The following is a 21,040-nucleotide window of genomic DNA, read 5'->3' as shown; positions in this document are numbered from 1 at the left end:
TTGCTGATTTTTATTTATTTATCCTATTTTCACAAGCAACAAACAATTTTTTGAAAAGCAAAGCTGAATATCTTCAAGCAAACCCTTGAAATAAAGAAAAAATAGTGCAACAGAGCTCTTCAGTTTAATTTGAAAGATGCACACTCTCTGATTATGTCCTTTCCGTTCTGGGAGTTCTGGAGAAACACATTTTGTGTTGCTCTGCTAATACTTAGTACAGCTGCATAATTGACTCACTTTTAAATTATTAGATAATTTGAAAAGGGGATGTTTGATCTGTTAGAATCTTCATTTCCAGCCCTCTCAAACTCTGCTGAGGTCCTGGAAGGAGATCTTGAAATATGATATAAAACACACAACCTATCTCCATTTAATTTCTGTTGTTGTTGTTATTTTTTCTTTTAATTTAATTTATTTATTTATTTATTTTTGGCTGTGTTGGGTCTTCGTTTCTGTGCGAGGGCTTTCTCTAGTTGCGGCAAGTGGGGGCCACTCTTCATCGCGGTGCGGGGGCCACTCTTCATCGCGGTGTGCGGGCCTCTCACTACCGCGGTCTCTCTTGTTGCGGAGCACAGGCTCCAGACGCGCAGGCTCAGTAGTTATGGCTCACGGGCCTAGTTGCTCCACGGCATGTGGGATCTTCCCAGACCAGGGCTCGAACCCGTGTCCCCTGCATTGGCAGGCAGACCCTCAACCACTGCGCCACCAGGGAAGCCCCTGTTGTTATTATTGTTTTAGGAAAAACTTAGTCTTTTTCCTTTTGAGATTAAAAATAAAAGGTTCTTACAGATGCTTGTATGATCCTTTTCTTAGCCCCAATTTTAGCAGTGTAGATGCAGAGGAAATGACTGGAACAGGCTTTCTTAAATCAGTCTTGCTTAAAGGAATGGGAAAAGGAGCATAGTCTCACAAATAGTCAGACTCACATACCAAAAGTAGAGAATTGGGACCAAAGTTTAAAAATATGATTTTAGGGCTTCCCTGATGGCGCAGTGGTTGAGAATCTGCCTGCTAATGCAGGGGACACGGGTTCGAGCCCTGGTCTGGGAAGATCCCACATGCCACGGAGCAACTAGGCCCGTGAGCCACAACTACTGAGCCCGCGCGTCTGGAGCTTGTGCTCCGCAACAAGAGAGGCCGCGATAGTGAGAGGCCCGCGCACCGCGATGAAGAGTGGCCCCCGCTCGCCACAACTAGAGAAAGCCCTCGCACACAAACGAAGACCCAACATAGCCAAAAATAAATAAATAAATAAATAAAAATAAAAAATAAAAATATGATTTTAAAGCACTGTTGCTATTACCAAAAAAATCATAATCTCTTTCTGTTACTCAGATTTCAATTTTTGTTTTAAAATTATGCTTTTTGATCTGGTTGCTTAAGGCCTGACACATAGGACAACAAATAATATTTGTTTAATTTTTTTTTAATTTAATCCATTTCTCTTATGTCATGCATCTGTGGATATTTTCATTATAAGTTGACTGCTATGGGCACCATATCTAAAATGGGGATAACATTTATGTTCTTACATAATCTGTGCTTGTTCTGAAAGGTTATATGGTTACAGTAGCCAACACCCTCCCCCTTTGGAAATAATCACTAGGGATTTAAAATGTTATCTACTATGAAGAATATGGTTATAATGATGATGTGAAATTATGGAGTTATGGTTTAAATTTTTAGTTTAAGCTTTTTGGGTATTTTGACCTAGAAAAAATTTTGTTCTATAAATCCTAAATATGAGTGAATGAAAAGTGTGCACATGTTAAGTAGAAGTGTGTGTTGTTTCTTGTGGGAACATGACAGTTATTTTCCTTCTGAAGGGCATCTTTGTCTTTGAGAAGGTGTATTTTATTCTCATGCTGTGAGTCTGAGAAGTATTGACAAGCCTCTTTCTCATTGATCTTTGCTTTGTCTTTTAGTGTGGCTGTCACCAGGTCCAGAGATGTGCCTTCCTTTGGACCTCCCATCCCCAAAGGGGTCACTTTCCCTAAGTCAAATGTGTTCAGGGACTTCCTTTTGGCCAAAGTGATTAATGCAGAAAATGCTGCTCATAAGTCAGAGAAGTTCCGGGCCATGGCAACCCGGACACGTCAAGAATATCTGAAAGATCTGGCAGAAAAGAATGTCACCAACACTCCTATTGACCCGTCCGGCAAGTTTCCGTTCATCTCTCTGGCCTCCAAGAAGAAAGAAAAGTCTAAGCCATACCCAGGAGCTGAGCTCAGTAGCATGGGAGCCATTGTGTGGGCTGTCCGGGCCAAAGACTACAGCAAGGCTATGGAGATAGACTGCCTACTCGGGGTCTCCAATGAGTTCATCGTCCTCATCGAACAGGAAACAAAGAGCGTGGTTTTCAACTGTTCCTGCAGAGATGTGATAGGGTGGACCTCAACCGACACCAGCCTCAAAGTCTTCTACGAGCGAGGTGAATGTGTGTCAGTGGAGAGTTTCGTTAACAACGAGGACATCAAAGAGATTGTCAAAAGGCTTCAGGTCAGTGTTTTCCTTCCACTTAACCTACATGCATGTCCCTTTCATAAAGCTTTCAGTACAGGCTAGAGCTAAGTTACAGAAGCTTGTTCTGTTTTATTAGCTCCTCTGAAAACTCCCTTAGCAATGCGAAGGAACACAGAGTTTATGTCACACTTGCTTCCCATCATTTTTTTCAGAAGGAAAAGTAGTAGAACAAGTGGGGGAAGACACATTGACTGTGCATTTTTGTTGGAAACTCATTTGCATGTGACCTGATCCCATTGCCTTGTGACTGATGGGGTAGCCCAACCAATCTGCTTTAGTTGGTGAAAAGAATTGTTGGATCGGGCATCTGCTGCTTTGAATGTCTGTCTTAAGGGCAAAATGAGCAGCAGAATACTGGTTTTCTTTGCTGCCAGCTCCCTGTAGGCCTCTGAGAAGCCGTTGAGACAAGTGTGTTCTCTTTGGCCTAATGAATGGAGATTAGTGAAGGCAAAATAACCAGGCTGCTCTTCAGCTGGCATTAGGGTATTCAGAAAGAACCCTGCTTGCCACGCGTACCACTTAAGACCCCATTGCATTCATTAAACTGTGTATCTTTTGTTTCTGTGTCTAGTTCGTGTCGAAAGGCTGTGAATCAGTGGAGATGACTCTGCGAAGGAATGGACTGGGACAGCTTGGCTTCCACGTCAACTACGAGGGCATCGTGGCAGATGTGGAGCCCTACGGCTACGCCTGGCAGGCAGGACTGAGGCAGGGCAGCCGGCTGGTGGAGATCTGCAAGGTGGCGGTGGCCACTCTGAGCCACGAGCAGATGATCGATCTCCTGAGGACATCTGTCACGGTGAAAGTCGTCATTATCCCCCCGCATGATGACTGCACCCCGCGGAGGTAGGTCTGAGAGTCCAGGGCCATTAGTGTACCGTGGAGAACATCCCCAGCTGGGTCAGAGTGTAGGAGGTTATGAAGAGCGCTCGGTTACAACGTGACGCTGAAAGTTCCCTCCATGGAAAGTCTGACTCAGGACAGAGCTCCCTTTCAGCATGTGGCAACCGCAGCTGGAAAGAATCACTAACTTGGACCATTCACAGGATTTACATCTCTGAGTATATAAAGTCACCATTACAGATAGAGATGTCTGGTAATATCCATCTTAAACATCTTGCACCGGTAGCTGAGAAACAGTGAACACTTAATGTTAAAAAGAGACTCGGCGTGACAAACTGTTAGACATGTTTCTTTTATGTTCCGTGGCACTCTTATTCCCTCAAATCTCCCATTTGTAGCCAATTGCTGTCCAAAACTCAAAGTGCTGTTTTTGACCCCTGCGCTCTCAGCCTGGAGGGCTGAATGTGACTTAGCAAGCTTTTTCTTAACTGCATCTGCATGTGTCAGACGTTGGCTTCAAATGAGCTGGTCCTGCTTGTGACGCTTGGGCAGTTTGGTTCCCGGACTTTCCCAAAGGGAAGCCCAGGAGCTCCCCGCCCCTCCCGGCTCCTGCCAAGCCAGCAGCACTGTTGCAAATTTAATGTCTCTGTCTCTGGGGAGGTTTCCTGATGGAACAAATTTAATCAACTGTTTCTTTTCTCCTTTGGGCATGCACATGCTGTTTGTGCTGGGTTTTTTTTTTTTCAATCTGTTAATTTGCTTTGAACCCATTATTTTCTAAGAGTTTCTGTTAAGCTTTGGCAATTAATCCTTAGGCTTTCTGAAGCCAAGACAATATTCTTTATGCTATTTTTTCCCCCAAAACATGACCAGTCCTACACCTGAGCTCTCATAGATTCATGAACATCAGATGGCAGAATATGTAAACAGTTATGAGGGGTTATTTGTGCCCTTTAAAAAGTAAGCGCAATGACAGTATCAATGTACTTCAGTTCTTGAAACCAAGTGTTATAGACCAGACTGTGCTTGGAATGGTATTTAATACTGCTTACCTCCTAGATGGCCCAGAGATTATGTGCTGATATCAGAATGTGGTGAAAATCCCTTTGTCTGATAGTTTTAAGAAATGCTCCCATTCGGATGACTGGATTTCCCTGGAAACCAGAATTTATATCCAGAACTTTTTGTTTTAGCTGTCTTGAGGGCAGGGAGGGTATATTCTGAAAGTGCTGCCTTCCTTTCCTCAACCACATCGTATTAATGTTAGGTATTTTGCTGAACCGCAATTCAAGAATGACTCTTGAGGGTGATCAGAAAGGCAGCTGGGTCCTTACAGCACTCTCCAAGGGCTCTGTGATCCTCCTCTTCCTCTTGTCTGTTTTCCATCCCGAGGTCTTTCCTACAAATTGTCTGCTTTATAGTTTATATGTCTGAAGAGGCATCTATAAACTGGAGAAGATAACCAAGCTGTATAACTTGTCAACCTTAGATAGTACAGAGTTAACAGACGCTGGTCTAAGGACTAATCTACTCAAGAGGAAGCCTGTAGATCTTGCGACACCATCTTGTCTGCTCAGGTGTCTTTCCCCGTGTTTCTAAGCTCTTCAGTTCGTATGGGGGAGAGGGAAATAGGTGTGTGTGAGTGTGTGAGGAGATAGGATGGAATGGGCAACATGACTGCCATTGAATTGTGAATAGTAGTTACTAGAAAGATGGGTCCAAAGGCCTGGCCCTGGATAGATGATAGGTCCATGACAGGAGGTGATTTGTCTACAGCAAAATACTAGGCTAGATACGTCTTCTGCGGTGTATTGGTAAAAACAACTAATATTTGCCGAGTATTACTTTAATGTGCCAGACCCTAGAAAAAACACTTTTATATGGATTTGCACATCTAATCCTTATAACGACCCTATGAAGTAGTAGTATTACTATTACTCCTAATTAAAGGAAACCAACACTCAGAAAGGTTAGTAACTCCCCAGCCTCATCTGGCAAATTCAGGTCTAACTTCAGAATCCAAACTCTTAACTTTGTATGCTTGGGACACAAATCTTTTCCTATGTACCAGCATAAGCAGAGATATGATGGTAAACTGGCTTTCTGTTGGGGAAAAGAACCTTGATGTGTAGTATTTGCTGGATTTGTCTTCATCTCCCAGCACCGCTTCTGGGGCATCATCGTCATCCTCTCATAGCCAGGGAGCTGGCAGTGACGGGACAGAAGAGTGTTAGGAACCTGCCCCCATTAGAGCGTGGGATGGGGGGCTGGGCTGAAGGAGCGGCGCACCGCACAGCCCCTCGGGCCTCGGAGACACACTCTGCCCCTTGCTCTAGAGTTTCCACCAGAAAAGCCACCATCAGACCTTCTAGGTGGGTCTGAAACGATGCCCTTGATACCTCTGGAGGACTAGAAGCCTGCTCTCCCCTTCCCTCCTTTAGAAACAACTTCAGAGGAATAGTTGAAGCATTAACACCTTGGTACGATTTTCAACAAAATAAGATAATGCTCTTCTGTCACTTTTTCCTCTCCTCCGCACTTCACACTCCCACGGCTGTTGTCCTTGCAGCTAATTGCTCTGCTCTTTGACGGGTCACTCTCCTGTCTGTCAGCTGGTGCTGCCGCGCCAGCACCAGGAAGAGCAGGCCTCCTGGGAATACGCTGCCCTCCGTCCCCAGCCGCGTGCTTCTCAGGGTCACGGGGATCCAAGGGTCCCAGGACACAGACACCGGCGTGGGGATCATATGTAACCACAAGCACCCACGTATGTTCACATGGAAGAGTCACTAGTTTTAAAAAGGCAGGTGGTTTTTGTTTTGTTTTCTTAACATCTTTATTGGAGTATAATTGCTTTACAATGGTGTGTTAGTTTCTGCTGTATAACAAAGTGAATCAGCTATACGTATACATATGGCCCCATATCTCCTCCCTCTTGTGTCTCCCTCCCACCCTCCCTATCCCACCCCTCTAGGTGGACACAAAGCACCGAGTTGATCTCCCTGTGCTATACAGCTGCTTCCCACTAGCTATCTATTTTACATTTGGTGGTGTATATATGTCCATGCCACTCTCTCACTTTGTCCCAGCTTACCCTTCCCCCTCCCCGTGTCCTCAAGTCCATTCTCTACGTCTGTGTCTTTATTCCTGTCCTGCCCCTAGGTTCTTCATAACCTTTTTTTTTTTTTTTTTTTTTAGATTCCATATATATGTGTTAGCGTACGGTATTTGTTTTTCTCTTTCTGACTTACTTCACTCTTTATGACAGACTCTGGGTCCATCCACCTCACTACGAATAACTCAATTTCGTTTCTTTTTTATGGCTGAGTAATATTCCATTGTATTTATGTGCCACATCTTCTTTATCCATTCATCTGTTGATGGACACTTAGGTTGCTTCCATGTCCTGGCTATTGTAAATAGACCTGCAATGAACATTTTGGTACATGACTCTTTTTGAATTGTGGTTTTCTCAGGGTATTGTGCCCAGTAGTGGGATTGCTGGGTCGTATGGTAGTTCTATTTTTAGTTTTTTAAGGAACCTCCATACTGTTCTCCGTAGTGGCTGTATCAATTTACATTCCCACCAACAGTGCAAGAGGGTTCCCTTTTCTCCACACCCTCTCCAGCATTTATTGTTTGTAGATTTTTTGATGATGGCCATTCTGACTGGTGTGAAGTGATACCTCATTGTAGTTTTGATTTGCATTTCTCTAATAATTACTGATGTTGAGCATTCTTTCATGTGTTTGTTGGCAATCTGTATATCTTCTTTGGAGAAATGTCTCTTTAGGTCTTCTGCCCATTTTTGGATTGGGTTGTTTGTTTTTTTGATATTGAGCTGCATGAGCTGCTTGTAAGTGAAAAAGCCAGTTTAACAACAACAAATGGGGCTTTAGTAACACCTGTTAAATCAAGCTCTTTTCCCTATTCGCAGGACATAAGCAGACCCTCTATGAATTGTTTCCAAAGGCAACTGTTTTAAAGAGAAGAGAGGACAGGGAAAGTAAAGCAAAATTCCTGAGCCCCTGCTGTGTACTGGGCTTTAAAAAAAATCTTCAGGGCAGCCTCATTTCCATTGAAACAACGCGGAGAATGAGGGTTAGAGAGGTTTAGTAGCTGCCCAGAGAGTGAATAGGGCCAACTAGGATGACAGCATGATGGAAGCAGTCTTGGCAGAAACAGGTTTGGGATTTGCCTGCAGACATCACCAGAAGGCTCCCCCCAGGGAGTAAGATGTTGCACTGCAGGAGGGACCCCCACCCCCTCCATCGCCAGTCAGAGTGTATGACCAGCTGTATGTCTTAGTGTCTGTGACCTCTGACTCTTGAGCAGTCATTCTCTAGGCAAAATGAGAAGTACCCAGGTAGCAGATTCAGTTGTGATGCTCTGAATGGTATCGCATGGGAGTGGCAGGCCGTCATTCTGTTGAGGGCCACCGGCCTATGGGTTTGTTTTTTTAATTGAAGTATAGTTGATTTACATTGTTGTGTTAATTTCAGGTGTACAGCACAGTGATGTATTTACATATATGTGTATATATTCTTTTTCAGATTCTTTTCCCTTATAGGTTATTACAAAATATTGAATGTAGTTCCCTAAAGAAAGCAATCAAGGGCCATTCAAGAGGAAGAGCTAAAAACATGTTACCTAAAAGGACCAGATTACCTTTTAAGTAAGAATGGGTTGCAAAGTTTTTTCTTCATTTTAAAAAACAATTATTTCAAAGTGCAAAAGCATCCTACTTTAGAGCTAGAAGGGCTGTGAGAAATCATCTGGTTCAAGTCTCTCATTTTTTTTAGATGAGGAACTTTGGTTCAAAGAGGTTAAGTTTTTTTTTTCCAAGCCAAAGTCACATGAATGATTAGGGACACAGCTTTCCCCAAACATCCAACTTTTCTGATTCAGGAGTCCAGGTGTTGTGATGTTCTGTTCAATACACCGCTCAGCTGATTTTTCTATCTGTATTTCTTAGTGTCTTAGGAATAAAGGAGAGAGTAGTGGGTAATAAGAAATTAAAGGAAAAAGTTAGAATGAAACGACTGAAAAAGAGAAAGAAGATGGAGTGACTTTTCAATTAAGTTATGGTTTCAGCTTGTCATCATGTGTCACTTTTAGCACTGAAATTATAATTCCTTTTGAGCATAGCTCTTTAAGAATTGTTGACATTTTGTCATAGGCCATTCCCGAATGAAATGCAATAGTCAGTATAAGATGAAGTTTGGCAACCTGGAGTAGAAATGTTCTTTAGTTAGTGACTAAAATAAGACTAATCTACAAGTAGACTTATTCTGTGGGTTCAAATCCTGGCTCTGCCACTTCTTCTTAACTGTGTAGTCTTTGCAGATTAATCTCTCTAGGCCTCTATTTCCCCATCTGATAAACGGGGATAATGATACTCGTACTTCAGAGAGTTAGTGTAGGGCAGCCAGATTAGTGCTGGCCCATCGTGAGCTCTAGGTGCCTGAGTTTTTGTTGTTCAACACCAGATTTTACTTGGAGTAATATAATATAAATCCTTTTATGAACTTTCATGCATGTCATTAAAAACCAGCTTTTATCTTTGTCCTTCAGTGTACAGCCCACTTCTGGATTCCATGAATCATTCTCACAGGGATAAGTAAGGGAGCAGAAGCTAGTGGTGTCCCGCCCCCCTGTGAAAGGCAGTCAGAAGTGGCGGGATGGCAAAGGTTCAGCACTGTGGAATCTTTGCTTTTCATTCTCTGTAAATGAATCTTCTCTCCCTGCTTTGGCCTTATCTTACTTCATTCTATGATTATGGAGTATGCAGAAGGTCTCTAATAATATGCTAAGGGTGGTGGGGATGAAATATAGACTAGAGAGAAGACAAAATCTTTGCCTAATGGGATCTTTTAACCAGATTTAGTATTAAACGTTATGCAGCTTAAAAGACTCTTTCAGGGGGCTTCCCTGGTGGCGTAGTGGTTGAGAATCTTCCTGCCAATGCAAGGGACATGGGTTTGAGCCCTGGTCTGGGAAGATCCCACATGCCGCAGAGCAACTAGGCCCGTGAGCCACAACTACTGAGCCTGCGCGTCTGGAGCCTGTGCTCCGCAACGAGAGGCCGCGATAATGAGAGGCCCACGCACCGCGATGAAGAGTGGCCCCCACTTGCCGCAACTAGAGAAAGCCCTCGCACAGAAACGAAGACCCAACACAGCCGTAAATAAATAAATAAATAAATAAATAAAAATTTAAAAAAAAAAAAGACTCTTTCAAAGAGTGCTTGAACTAGAAGAAAGTTTAGTAATTATCAATTACAAGTCTTTCATTTTACAAAGAAACTAAGGCCCCAAAGCTGATATTGTCTATTTGATATTACATTATTATTGTTTCTATTTTAATTATTTACTTATTCTCTACCCTGGTGCAATATGGGCTTGAATCAGCCTATGAAGGTACAGAATTAAAATTCAGTGAGGGAATCTCTGTGTATGTGTGGTAGGGAAATGGGGAATGGGGGAAGGTAAATGGAAAACGTGGCCAAGGGGGAAATTTTTGAAAAGTTAATGCCCTGGAATACATGATAAAGGTCTGTACGTGTTCTGTACATGTGGTTGGTTCCTAGCAGCCAACAGAAAGGGACATGGATGATATGATCCACTGAGTTTACAAGTTAAACAGACCATTGCTGAGGAGAAGTAAAGCTAGTACTGATTTTGAGGTAGAAAGAAATTTTTCCATGCATTATTATAAATTTTTATTAATATTCCTGTGGCAAGCTACAACATTCTTGCATTTTGCATTCTTGCAACATTCTTGTATTTCCAGATCCAGAGCTCTGGATACTGCATGATCAGAAATGAAAGACTTCAGATATACTGCAGTAACACCTGTGTTAACAACCAAAAAAGTATGGTAATGGCATATTTTTGTCAGAAATATTGATTCAAAACTAGAAATTATATCAAGGCCTAAGGTGATAATCCTTCATTTCAGAGAAAAGCGTTTATTATATAAGAAGTCAATAACTGCTGAAACTAATGTCAAGTAGGCCATACAGTGTTTTGCGAACTGCAGATCGTAATTCTTAAGTAGATCATGAAATCAGTTTAGGAGGTTGTACCCAATGTATTTTTTTAATGAAATGGATTAACATAGAATATAGCAGAATGGAAGCTGACCAGAGGAAGAGTGTATGTGTGTGTGTATTTGTGGTTGTGCTGTATCACAGTGTAAAATGTACTTGTCACCAGGATTGTGGTCCAAAACATTTGAAAGCCATTGTCATCAAACCATTAAAAGGGGCACAGCAGCATCTTGGGCATAGGGTCAGATTAAGGTTGACCTAGGCTTCTGAAGAGTCGGAGGGAGAGGTTAAGGAAACTCCAAGCAAAGGTGCCCACTGGAGACTTGGGCTAAGACTGAGGAGGGCAAGGACCCCAGCAAATGCACATGCTCCAAAAGCAGCACTTTTCAAAACCCGTGGCTGTCATGGAGACGTGGGAGAGGACGCATGGTGGGGTACATTTAAAATGTCATGAGTCATACCCTGAGATAACACGGACAAGGTCATAGAGGGGGGCCCGTTCCATCGTGTTCATTCTCCCACCAACATAAACCCCTTCCCCAAATCAAGACCAGGCCTTCAGCTGGATGCCCTTTGGACCTGCACTGTCCAGTACAGGAGCCATGAGTCACCTGTGGCTACAGAGCCATTGTAACGTGGCTGGTCCCAAGTGAGACGTGCTCTAAGTATAAAATACACTCCAAATTTACAAGAATGTAAAATGTCTCGTAAAGTTTTTAATACTGATTGATTGATTACATGTTGAAATGATAGCATTTTGGATATATTGAGTTAAATAAAACATATTATTAATTCTACCTGTTTCGTTTTATTTTTGTAGTATGGCTGCTAGACATTTAAAACTTACATACGTGCCTCCTATTTGTGGCTTATATTGTATTTCTGTTGGGCAGCACTGGTCTGGACTCTCCTTACGCTATCTCTAAAGTACCTCTTAAAGGACTATTTCGTAATTACTCTTAATCTTTTCTTTCCAGATCTTCCCACCTGCTTCTCAATCTTTGAAATGTCTTTAAGAGAGAAAGTCATTTTTTCTCTTAGTGATGAAATTCAAATGCACAATTTGAGTTAATGTTTTAGTGGGGGTAGGTTTTTTCAGTAATTTTTCTATCAATCAAGTCAATAATTGTTCGAACCTTCCTTGGTTGTTTGGGTAAAGGTAATGGAAAGTGGGTTTCTCGTTTCCTAAGTTTTGGGGGATGGAATGATGGCACAAAAAGAGGGTAAAGTGATGGAAGACATTTGTGCCTGCCATTAATTTCACTCAGACTGCTGCCTGGGGACGGCTCTGCTATGGGAGATTTCTAGCTTTCAAGGGGGGAAAAAAGGCCTGATTTCAGATTATGCTTTGTTCCCTGGTGATTTGATAATTGCTGATTTCAATAACTGGCTTTTTTTTTTTTCCTCCTCCTGAGCTAAATTTGGCTCTCAGTTTGGATTTCAAGAATTCTCCCCACTTATTTTTGACTATCGGGATCCCAACGAATTCAAAACTATATACCCTTTTAGATCCTTAATCGTAAGGGAAGGATCTAAAGCTTCCCTTACGATTAAGGATATAAAGCTGACTCTTTCCTCCGAGGTCCCATCTTAGGGGTCTGTTCCCACCATGCTGTCTGGGCACCTTCCCTCCCCAGGTCTCAGTGCTGACGCTGCCCCCTACTCCACCCCCATCCCCACCAGGGTGACCATAGGTCTCACTGAATTTTCAAGACTCCATATCTCAGACTCAACATTTAGGATTGAGCAAAGGAAAATACTAGTATAATACTTCCTGGGATTCTGGTTTTTGAAAGGAAAATAGTTATAGGCCTAATGATTGAAAGATGGTTTGAAACTGAGAATGAAGTGTTTGATCCATTTTAACTGTTAATGAGAATCAGTGTGGTTCCACCAACAAGAAAAAGCAATATTGATTTTTCTTCTCTCTGTGCCCTCCCCACTAGGAGTTGCTCTGAGACCTACCGCATGCCAGTGATGGAGTACAAAATGAACGAAGGGGTTTCCTACGAATTCAAGTTTCCCTTTCGAAATAATAACAAGTGGCAGAGGAATGCCAACAAGGGGCCTCATTCACCTCAAGTCCCGTCCCAGGTGCAGAGTCCCATGACCTCGAGGCTGAATGCCGGGAAAGGAGACGGGAAGATGCCTCCTCCAGAAAGGGCCGCCAACATTCCTCGAAGTATCTCCAGTGACGGGCGCCCACTGGAGAGGCGGTGAGTGTGCCTCCCAAGCTTTTCTCTAAATCTCTGCCCCAAATTTAAATAGCACCAGGCCCATAAGCACTAGCTTTAGGTCTTCCCATATTTTACTAGAAATCAAGACTTAAAACTGAGATGCATGCACTAGTGGTTTTCAAAACATGGCAGCATTCCAAAGCCATCAGGATAAGTGAAGATGTATTCCAGCAAAGCATTCGGCTCTGTACAATGGTATTTGGGCTTTGCTCTTTCATTTTCATGGGATATCAACAGAAATCATCACTGCACACTCAGTAGCCATATGAACTAGAACTTGGCAGACTCTTTGAGGTGACATTGACCATATCATCATCTTTGACAGTCTTTGTCTTTTGGAGATGAGTGATACAACAGTGGCAAGAGAATGCAGGTTTTTGGTTGAGTGTCTGTGTTTGTGTCACTTTGTTAATAAAGAATTGTGAGAAGGGAAAGCCACTAGTATAGCACAAACCTATTTTACCACTGCTCTGAATGTAAAAGAAAATAGTGGATATGTTAAAACACTCAGTCCTGAGCAAAGTAAGCAAAAGGAGAGGGATTGAGGGATCCCAGAAAGTAACAAAACGAGGTTTGCTGTTAAATTGAAAGTCACAGTGGATTCCCTCACAGGTGATAACTGGTGAACTCTTCCTTAACCAGGATGCCCTAGCACTTTTGTCTCGAATTCACTGTAAAATGCAGCACTGTGAACTAAGAACCTCGGCCAAAAATTGAACTCGATAAAGTACTCTTAAAATGTGAATACAAATGGACTACATAATTTTAAATCATTGCACTGTAAATTCAGTTACCCCAAATTACCTAGGCTAATGAAGGAGACGGTTGAACTCAATGACCTGCTAGTGCCCTCCTAGAAGAAGCCAACTTCTTTCTGTCCATGCACTGTCCTTTCCCCACCACTGTGCTTGTCTTGATCACATCTCTGAGTGTTTTTGTGGCCCCCGCACTGCAGAGGGATCAGGAACCCTCAGAGCTGGTGGGGAGAAGTCTCTGTTCCAGGAGCTGCTGTGGGTAGAAGGAAGGTCTCTGGAGCCAAAATGTGAGCCTGACTCATCTGAGCCTCAGGAACCAGGTCCAGCAAGAACAGGGCGCCAAGGAAAACAGATCCCAGCTATGCTTCAGGAGTCATTGGTTCAAGTTGAGAGCAGAAAGTTGGAGATTTTAAAAACCACACAATGATGTCTTTTATCTTAAAAGACATAAAACATTGTCACTTAACTATTGCAGAAATACTAGAATACCATGTAGAAATAGTTTAATCACAACAGACAACCAAAAAAAAACCTAGTTGTCTTTCTAAAATTCCTCATTTAATACTGGGGATTTATTTACAGAGCCTTGCTATTTATCTCAATAAAGGATTCCTCTCCCAAAGTGGCTGCATTCCCATCTGGACTCCTCTTGCTTTCATTATTTTCGAGAAGGAAAAGCATCCAAGTGGTCGCTGAATAAATTCTTTGTTCTGCACATTCCAAACTTGGCTCCCTCTGAGGTGTGTGTTAACTGGAATTCATGATTTGGCCCACATTTGGAAGGATGAACCTAGGAAACCATTGTTTAGAGAAGGACCTTTTGTTCCTCTCAGTGCTATTTTCTTTCTCTCCAGGACAGTCATCAGGCTTTTATGAGTGAAATTGGATTTGTGTTATTTTCTTTATACAACAGTCCCTATAATAAAATAGCAGAATATATTTTGATTCCACGTCGAATTTAATTTCTGCAACAGAAACTAAAGCTTATTGCTGAACATACTGACCTCTGAAAGTGAAAATATTTTTTGTAGCTAATTATCCTCTTACGATGCAAGCAACTTTTAGTGCTGAAGACAACTCCATTTTTTCCAGATGGAGATCTTTGAGTTCTAGAGGTTCTTTTTGTGGGTACTTGTGTCTGCCTTTCATCGTAACTCCACCCAGAGGAAAGGGAATCCGCGTGCTCTCCCTTTAAGACTAATAATAGCCCTGTGGCTCTCCAAGCTATAAGAGGAAAGTGACAGAAGTGAGGCTGCCAATGGTTTTTTAACCTCTACTCACTTCCCTCTAAGGCTTCTTAGTTTCAGAGATCCTTGAGGACATTGGAGTAGGATTTAAGATCTTATGACGGAGGGCTTGTAAAATCTAAGCTTTACATTTTCGGGTTATTTGGCTCCTCTTCATTTTGAAAGGTGTGGTAATTAGACGGCTATTCTTTCATGAAAATTTAAGAGTTCGCTGTCCTATCCCATCATTCTTAACTTTTAGTAAAGCAGTATTTCTTATTTAAGTTTCAACTTTGAGTCATAAATAGAAGGTACTATTTGAGAAACTTTGTATTGCTACTGTTTGCAGAATATTTGAGTATAGAATAGACTCGTGACCTTCATCGGGAATACTTCCAGATTCCTCAGATTCATACAGTGTACCTGGGAATATAATTTCCTCCATGAAACGTAGTAAAATATAACTAAAAAATTTAAGCATTCCCTTCATAGTCTTACTGAGAACAAACCACCTTACTGTGACGTGAAAGTGAGGCCCCTGGCCGGGCGCGCCTCCTCCATCTGACTCTCCCCTTCATGCCAGCCCTGCCCTGGGTGCCATTTGCATTTGTACCTGGGCCATCTCGAGAGTGTGATATAGACCGTTCAGATGAATCACAGATAGTCAAAACAAATGCCCAGGTCTGCCATTCCTTGAATCTTGCCTTACCAATAGTGGCATGAGCCCGATACTGAGACTAAAGGATGGTCCCTCGGTATCCGCGAAGATTGGTTCCAGAGCCCTCCATGGATACCAAAATCTGCACCTGCTCAAGTCCCGTAGTTGACCCTCACGTCCTCGGATTCAACCAATTGCAGATCGTAAACATAGTAGTGTATGTATTGAAAAAATCCCCGTAGAAGTGAACCTACGCAGTTCAAACCCATGTTGTTCAAGGGTCAGCTGTATTGCCTTTACATGGTTGGTTTGTTCCATTTATTTTTCTCCTCCAGTTTAGGCAAGTTGTGTTTAACTGTAGAGAAACCAGCTGTATTTAAGCTTAAGTTAGCAGCCGCCTCAAGCCTACTCTGCACGTGCTGCACAAATCTGCCTACTTCATTCACCACGGTTGGACCCAGCACGGTTCATTTTAGATGAAAACTGAATATACTGCTTGTAGAAACTTAATCTACTGCTTGTAGAAACATAGATTTTCTTAAATGGTGTGCAGGATCCCAGAGTTAAAGGCCATTAGAAATAATTTTTTTTAAAAATACTTGTGGAACAGATTATCCTTTTTCCTTTAGTACCAAGGTCACAATTTTTGACATACTAAAAGGTGTTGGTATTTGGAGTTTCTAACAAGAATTATTTCACTGAATTGTGCTCTCTATACATTGTTAAGAGAAACTGATGCAGTAAGAACAGATGGCGCATTTGCCATCTAAGTAGAAAAAAGTCTGATTTGATTGGGTTTAAATACAGGAGCTTTATGCTCTCTAAGTGGCCTTTCAAGTACAGAATTTTATGGTATTTGTGGGAGTAGTTCGTATTGACAGAATTAATATTTAACGAAAATAGGTAATATGATGCAATCACTCTTCTGGCCTCAAATTTATCTAGAGTGTAAGGGTAGGACTGAAATAAAAATAGCTGGCTAGGGCTTCCCTGGTGGCGCAGTGGTTAAGAATCTGCCTGCCAATGCAGGGGACACGGGTTTGAGCCCTGGTCCAGGAAGATCCCACGTGCGGCAGAGCAACTAAGCCCATGCGCCACAACTACTGAGCCTGCGCTCTGGAGCCCGCAAGCCACAACTACTGAGCCCACGCGCCTAGAGCCTGTGCTCCGCAACAAGAGAAGCCACTGCAATGAGAAGCCCGCACACTGCAACAAAGAATAGCCCCCATTTGCCACAACTAGAGAAAGCCCGTGCACAACAATGAAGACCCAACACAGCCATAAATGAATAAATAAATATATAAATAAATAAATAAGTAAGTAAGTAAATAGCTGGCTATAGTACATTGAACTTAGCACGTTACTGTGTTTACACATAATGTGGGATCAGTAATAAAACCCTGATCTGGGTTAATATGTTCAGAAAAGCTTAACTATTTCAGAGGCTTTGCAAAAACAACAGGCATGTTGGCACACAAAGGAATTTTCCTTTCTCTTTTTTGTAGATGAAATATTTCCAGGCTTTGTATAAATATTTAATGTCGGATCTTACTGAACCATTGATACTTTTGCATTTTACCTGGATACCATACTATTCCCCTTTCCCTGCTGTATTTGGCGCTCAGCAGCTGGATGGAGTGTTGGTTCCTTTACGGAGTTACAGCTGGCTACACCTGCAGCCTCCCTAACGCCGCCCTCCTCTGCAGACACAGCTGCACCATACAGAGCATGAAGATTGTGCTGGAGGATACTGTTGAAACAAACAAAAAGAGTTCTCTCAGCATAATTAGTTGCGTGTCCATTCTTTTTTTTGGGGGGGCCGTGCCGTGTTGCATGCAGGATCTTTTTTTTTTTTTTTTTTTTTTTGGGCTGTGTTGGGTCTTCGTTTCTGTGCGAGGGCTTTCTCTAGTTGCGGCAAATGGGGGCCACTCTTCATCGCGGTGCGCGGGTCTCTCACTATTGCGGCCTCTCTTGTTGCGGAGCACAGGCTCCAGATGCGCAGGCTCAGTAGTTGTGGGTCACGGGCCTAGTTGCTCCAAGGCACGTGGGATCTTCCCAGACCAGGGCTCGAACCCGTGTCCCCTGCATTGACAGGCGGATTCTCAACCACTGCGCCACCAGGGAAGCCCCATGCAGGATCTTTTAACCACTGAACTTCCAGGGAAGTCCCTCAATCTTTATTTTCAAGGAAGTGTTTTCTAGGTTTATTTCAAACAGGTTCTGTGTTAATAATAATCCTCACGGTGTCATTTTGTTTTCAGACAAAGCCAGCACACATTTATTCTTTACTCTTCCTTTGTTTGGAATATTAGCTGTGGCTAGAAGTTGCATGACTTGTTCTTTCAAATACTGCCCTCCTGGATCATAGTTGTTTGAGTTGACATGAGGACCTTGACTCATGGAATTCTTGAGTTTCATTGGGGTTGCTCAGACTGCATCCCCATTGACTGCTGTATTTCCAGAGCCACTGGATGTTGTGGGCTGTTTGGAAGTTATCTTCCAAAACTTTCCTCCTGATTTTTTTTCTTTTTTTGGTCAGTTCTTTGCCTTTGTCTTATCCTCCCCCCCCCCCAAATGCTGTGTTCCCCCATGACTCCTTCCTCATTTTTCTTTTAATCCCCTACTGTGCAATATCTCTGAATAGTTTATTTGTTTTAGTAACCTCAGCCATCATGTGTATGTGGGCAGTTCCTGGATAGTACACATTTGGTCTTGACCTCTTCTTTATTTTTCATATTCATATGCCCGTCTTCCTCCTGAATATCTGCACTTGAATGTCACACCAGTGTCCCAGACTCACCAGTCCAAACTGACTTCAGCCATACTCCTGCCCGTCCTCCACCTCTTCCTTCTCACGTGTTGCCCATCTTGGTGAAGGTCTTTGAATTCTGCCCAGGTAGCCAGAGCAGAACTAGAATTCATAATTGCCCTCCTGCACCCTCATCCCCATCTCCACACCCATTTAGTTGTCAAGTTCTACCCTTCGGTTCAGTCCCTCATGTAAGCATGCTCCTTGTCATTGCCTTAGGGGCTCTCGTTTCACACTTAAGATTTTTCTGGCCAGAACAGCCTCCCACTTTCTCCCTGTCCGTGCTGCATACTGCACGGGACGGCCTAATACAAAGGGAATTGCTCCTCAGGCCCTGCCTTTCATCCTAGCCTTCCGCACAGCCTTCAGTATCAAGTCCACCTCCCGCTGTGGATTTACTGACTTGGCTTTGTCTTTCCCAGGCTCTAGGCTTGTAAGTGACTCTCTGCTGCCAGGTTTTCTCTTGATAACCTTTATACCTGCAGCTCCGCTTGATCTGCCTTCTACCCCATCCTTCAGCAGCTTAACAGCTGCTGGTATTTTAACACCAAGCCCAAGCCTCACCTTCTCTGAGACGTCTCCTCCCATCTCTGCCTTCATTGCCCATCCTGGGAATTTTCATATTGCTGCCTGTCTGCTTCCTTCACAGAATTTATTATATTTCATTTTAATCTTATTGGTCCATTTTTCCAATTTAAGGTAGCCTGTCTTATTCATCATCATATCCCAAGGACCAACTACTGATTCTGGCATTTTAATAGGCTTGCAGTGAATTTTTTTAAAACTTCATTAGTTAAACCAGTAAGCAAAAAAACTTAAAGAAGTAGGAACAGAAGTAAATCAATTTGGGAGAAAATAGTTGGGGTTTTTTTTCTTTTTTTTTTAACTTTTTTTTACTGTTGTAAAATATACATAACATAAAACTTACCATTTGGACCACAGTTCTGTGGCATTATGTATGTTTCCATCGTTGTGCAACTACCACCAACATCCATCTCCAGAACTGAAACTCTGTGTCCATTAAACAATAACTCCCCCTCTCCCCAGCTCCTGGCTGTTACCTTTCTACTTTCTCTGTGAATTTGACTATTCTTGGTACCTCACATAAATAGAAACTTTATGTAAGTGGAATCATAACAATATTTGTCCTTTTGTGACTAGTTTATTTCACGTCAGTGTAATGTATTCAAGGTTCATTCATGTTGTAGCATATGTCCAGTTTTCCTTCTTGCTTATTAGCTCAAGCTGCTATAACAAAATACCATAGATTCAGTGACTTAAACAATGGACGTTTACTTCTTAACAGTCCTGGAGTCTGGGATTCCAAGATCAAGGTTCCAGGACGTGTGGTTCTTGGTGAGGACCCTCTTCCTGACTTGTAGAAAGTGCCTTCTTGCTGTGTCCTCACACGGCAGAGAGCTCTGGTTTCTTCCTCGTCTTATAAGGGCGCTAATCCCATCATGGGGTCTCCACCCTTATGACCTTATCTTAACGTAATTACTTCCCAAAGGCCCCACCTCCTAAAGGCATTACATTGGTGGTTAGGACTTCAAGATATGAATTTGGGGGTGGGGGGGAGTCATTAAGTCCGTAACCTTTCCCTTTTTTAAGACTGAATAGTATTCCATTGTATGTATGTACCACATTTTGTTATCCATTCATCCATCAATGGACAGTCAGGTAAATCAGTTTATTTTTATAAAATTAAATGACACATAAAAGTGAAACATGCTTTAATCAGATAAAGCTATAGAATTGAAGCTTAGATTTAAGTAGAATTCTTTGCTTTTTGCTGACTCAGTTTAGAATACTCCTATTTTAAAAGTATATTGTGTGTAAAGCTGTCTAAAATTCAAAGTGAAAAGTGATTGTTCTTGGTTGAATTTCCTCTAATTGGTTTCAGTTAGGCTGAAACTGAATTATGGCATTTTATTTGTCAGCCAAGTTAAGGTAGAAAAGCAGAGGGCTGTACTTAACTTAAACTCACCGAGCTCTTAAGCCTCTTTTCCCCCAACTCTTCAAAGGAGTAAGTGTACTCTGGCATCTACATTGGGGTCAGAGTTTAGATAATGTGCAAGTTCACACTTTTAGATTAGAGAACAAAGGTGTTTCCTTTGTAAGCATTCAGGAAATGGGCACAGCGGCCTGAGCCTGGCACACGTCCCAGTTCCCTTTCTTTTATAAACTCTAGAGTGAGCCAGGGAATGAGACCAGGGTGCTCCCATGTGGTCCCCAGCTTAGGCTCTTGAATTGCTTCACCGTTCCTTGGGCCTTGGAAGTAGCTGCTTTGCACTCCACCCAGGGAAGTGCTCCAGGGGGCCCCTCCTTGCAGCGCCACCAGTGTTTTACTGTAACCCGCCCAGAAATTCCCAGAGGTGCCAGGAGTGCAGGCTCTGCCGTCCAGGGGCCTTGACTGGCAGCCTGGCCCCACCCCTTGGGAGTGATGTGATGGTGGGAAGTTCCTGATCCCCTCGACACTTCAGCGTCGCCAGGAATCGAACGGGCCACCAGCCCCACCTCTCAGAGTCAGCATGATGATTAACTAAGGTAATATAGTTACTCTGTGTTCAACCCGAGCTCTTAGGACGGGCCTGGCACACGGTAAGGCTTAGAAAATGGTAGTCCCTGTTTGTCTTTGGTGTCATTTTGTAGATGCTCTTCTACACACAGCTACATGGAAGTCAAAGAGAGCTAGTTGCAGTGGGGTACTTAGGGATATGGGTAGAGCTGGCCAGACCTGACTGACGAGTCAGTCTGCAGCCCAATGCAGGTCACGCATGTGGTGAGTCAGTGTGTTTCCAAGGAGCAAGTTGTGCTGTCTTCAGCGCCAGCGTCCTGGTTAACCTCGGTGAGACGGAGAGGCCGAGTTCAGGAGGGCTGCTGTGCTGGGAACAGTCATGGTGAGCAGGTGTAGGAGATACTGCAAAAACCATCCATTGAA

At 42.8% G+C, this 21,040-nt stretch overlaps 1 protein-coding gene across 9 annotated transcripts in view; it reads left to right on the top strand.

The window, feature by feature from the left end:
• The window catches only part of SIPA1L1 (signal induced proliferation associated 1 like 1), a 376,440-nt gene that overhangs the window by 298,214 nt on the left and 57,186 nt on the right, over nt 1-21,040 (top strand). For all 9 annotated transcript variants that reach the window (XM_082384312.1, XM_082384319.1, XM_082384318.1 and 6 more), the window contains 3 exons: nt 1,926-2,499; nt 3,095-3,369; nt 12,361-12,630. In XM_082384312.1, coding sequence (XP_082240438.1) covers nt 1,926-2,499; nt 3,095-3,369; nt 12,361-12,630 — 1,119 coding nt within the window. The remainder of the gene's footprint in view (nt 1-1,925; nt 2,500-3,094; nt 3,370-12,360; nt 12,631-21,040) is intronic.

Source organism: Balaenoptera borealis (genome assembly GCF_965194805.1).
Source record: "Balaenoptera borealis genome assembly, chromosome: 3".
NCBI lineage: Eukaryota > Metazoa > Chordata > Mammalia > Artiodactyla > Balaenopteridae > Balaenoptera > Balaenoptera borealis.
This window is presented reverse-complemented; position numbering and strand designations above follow the sequence as displayed.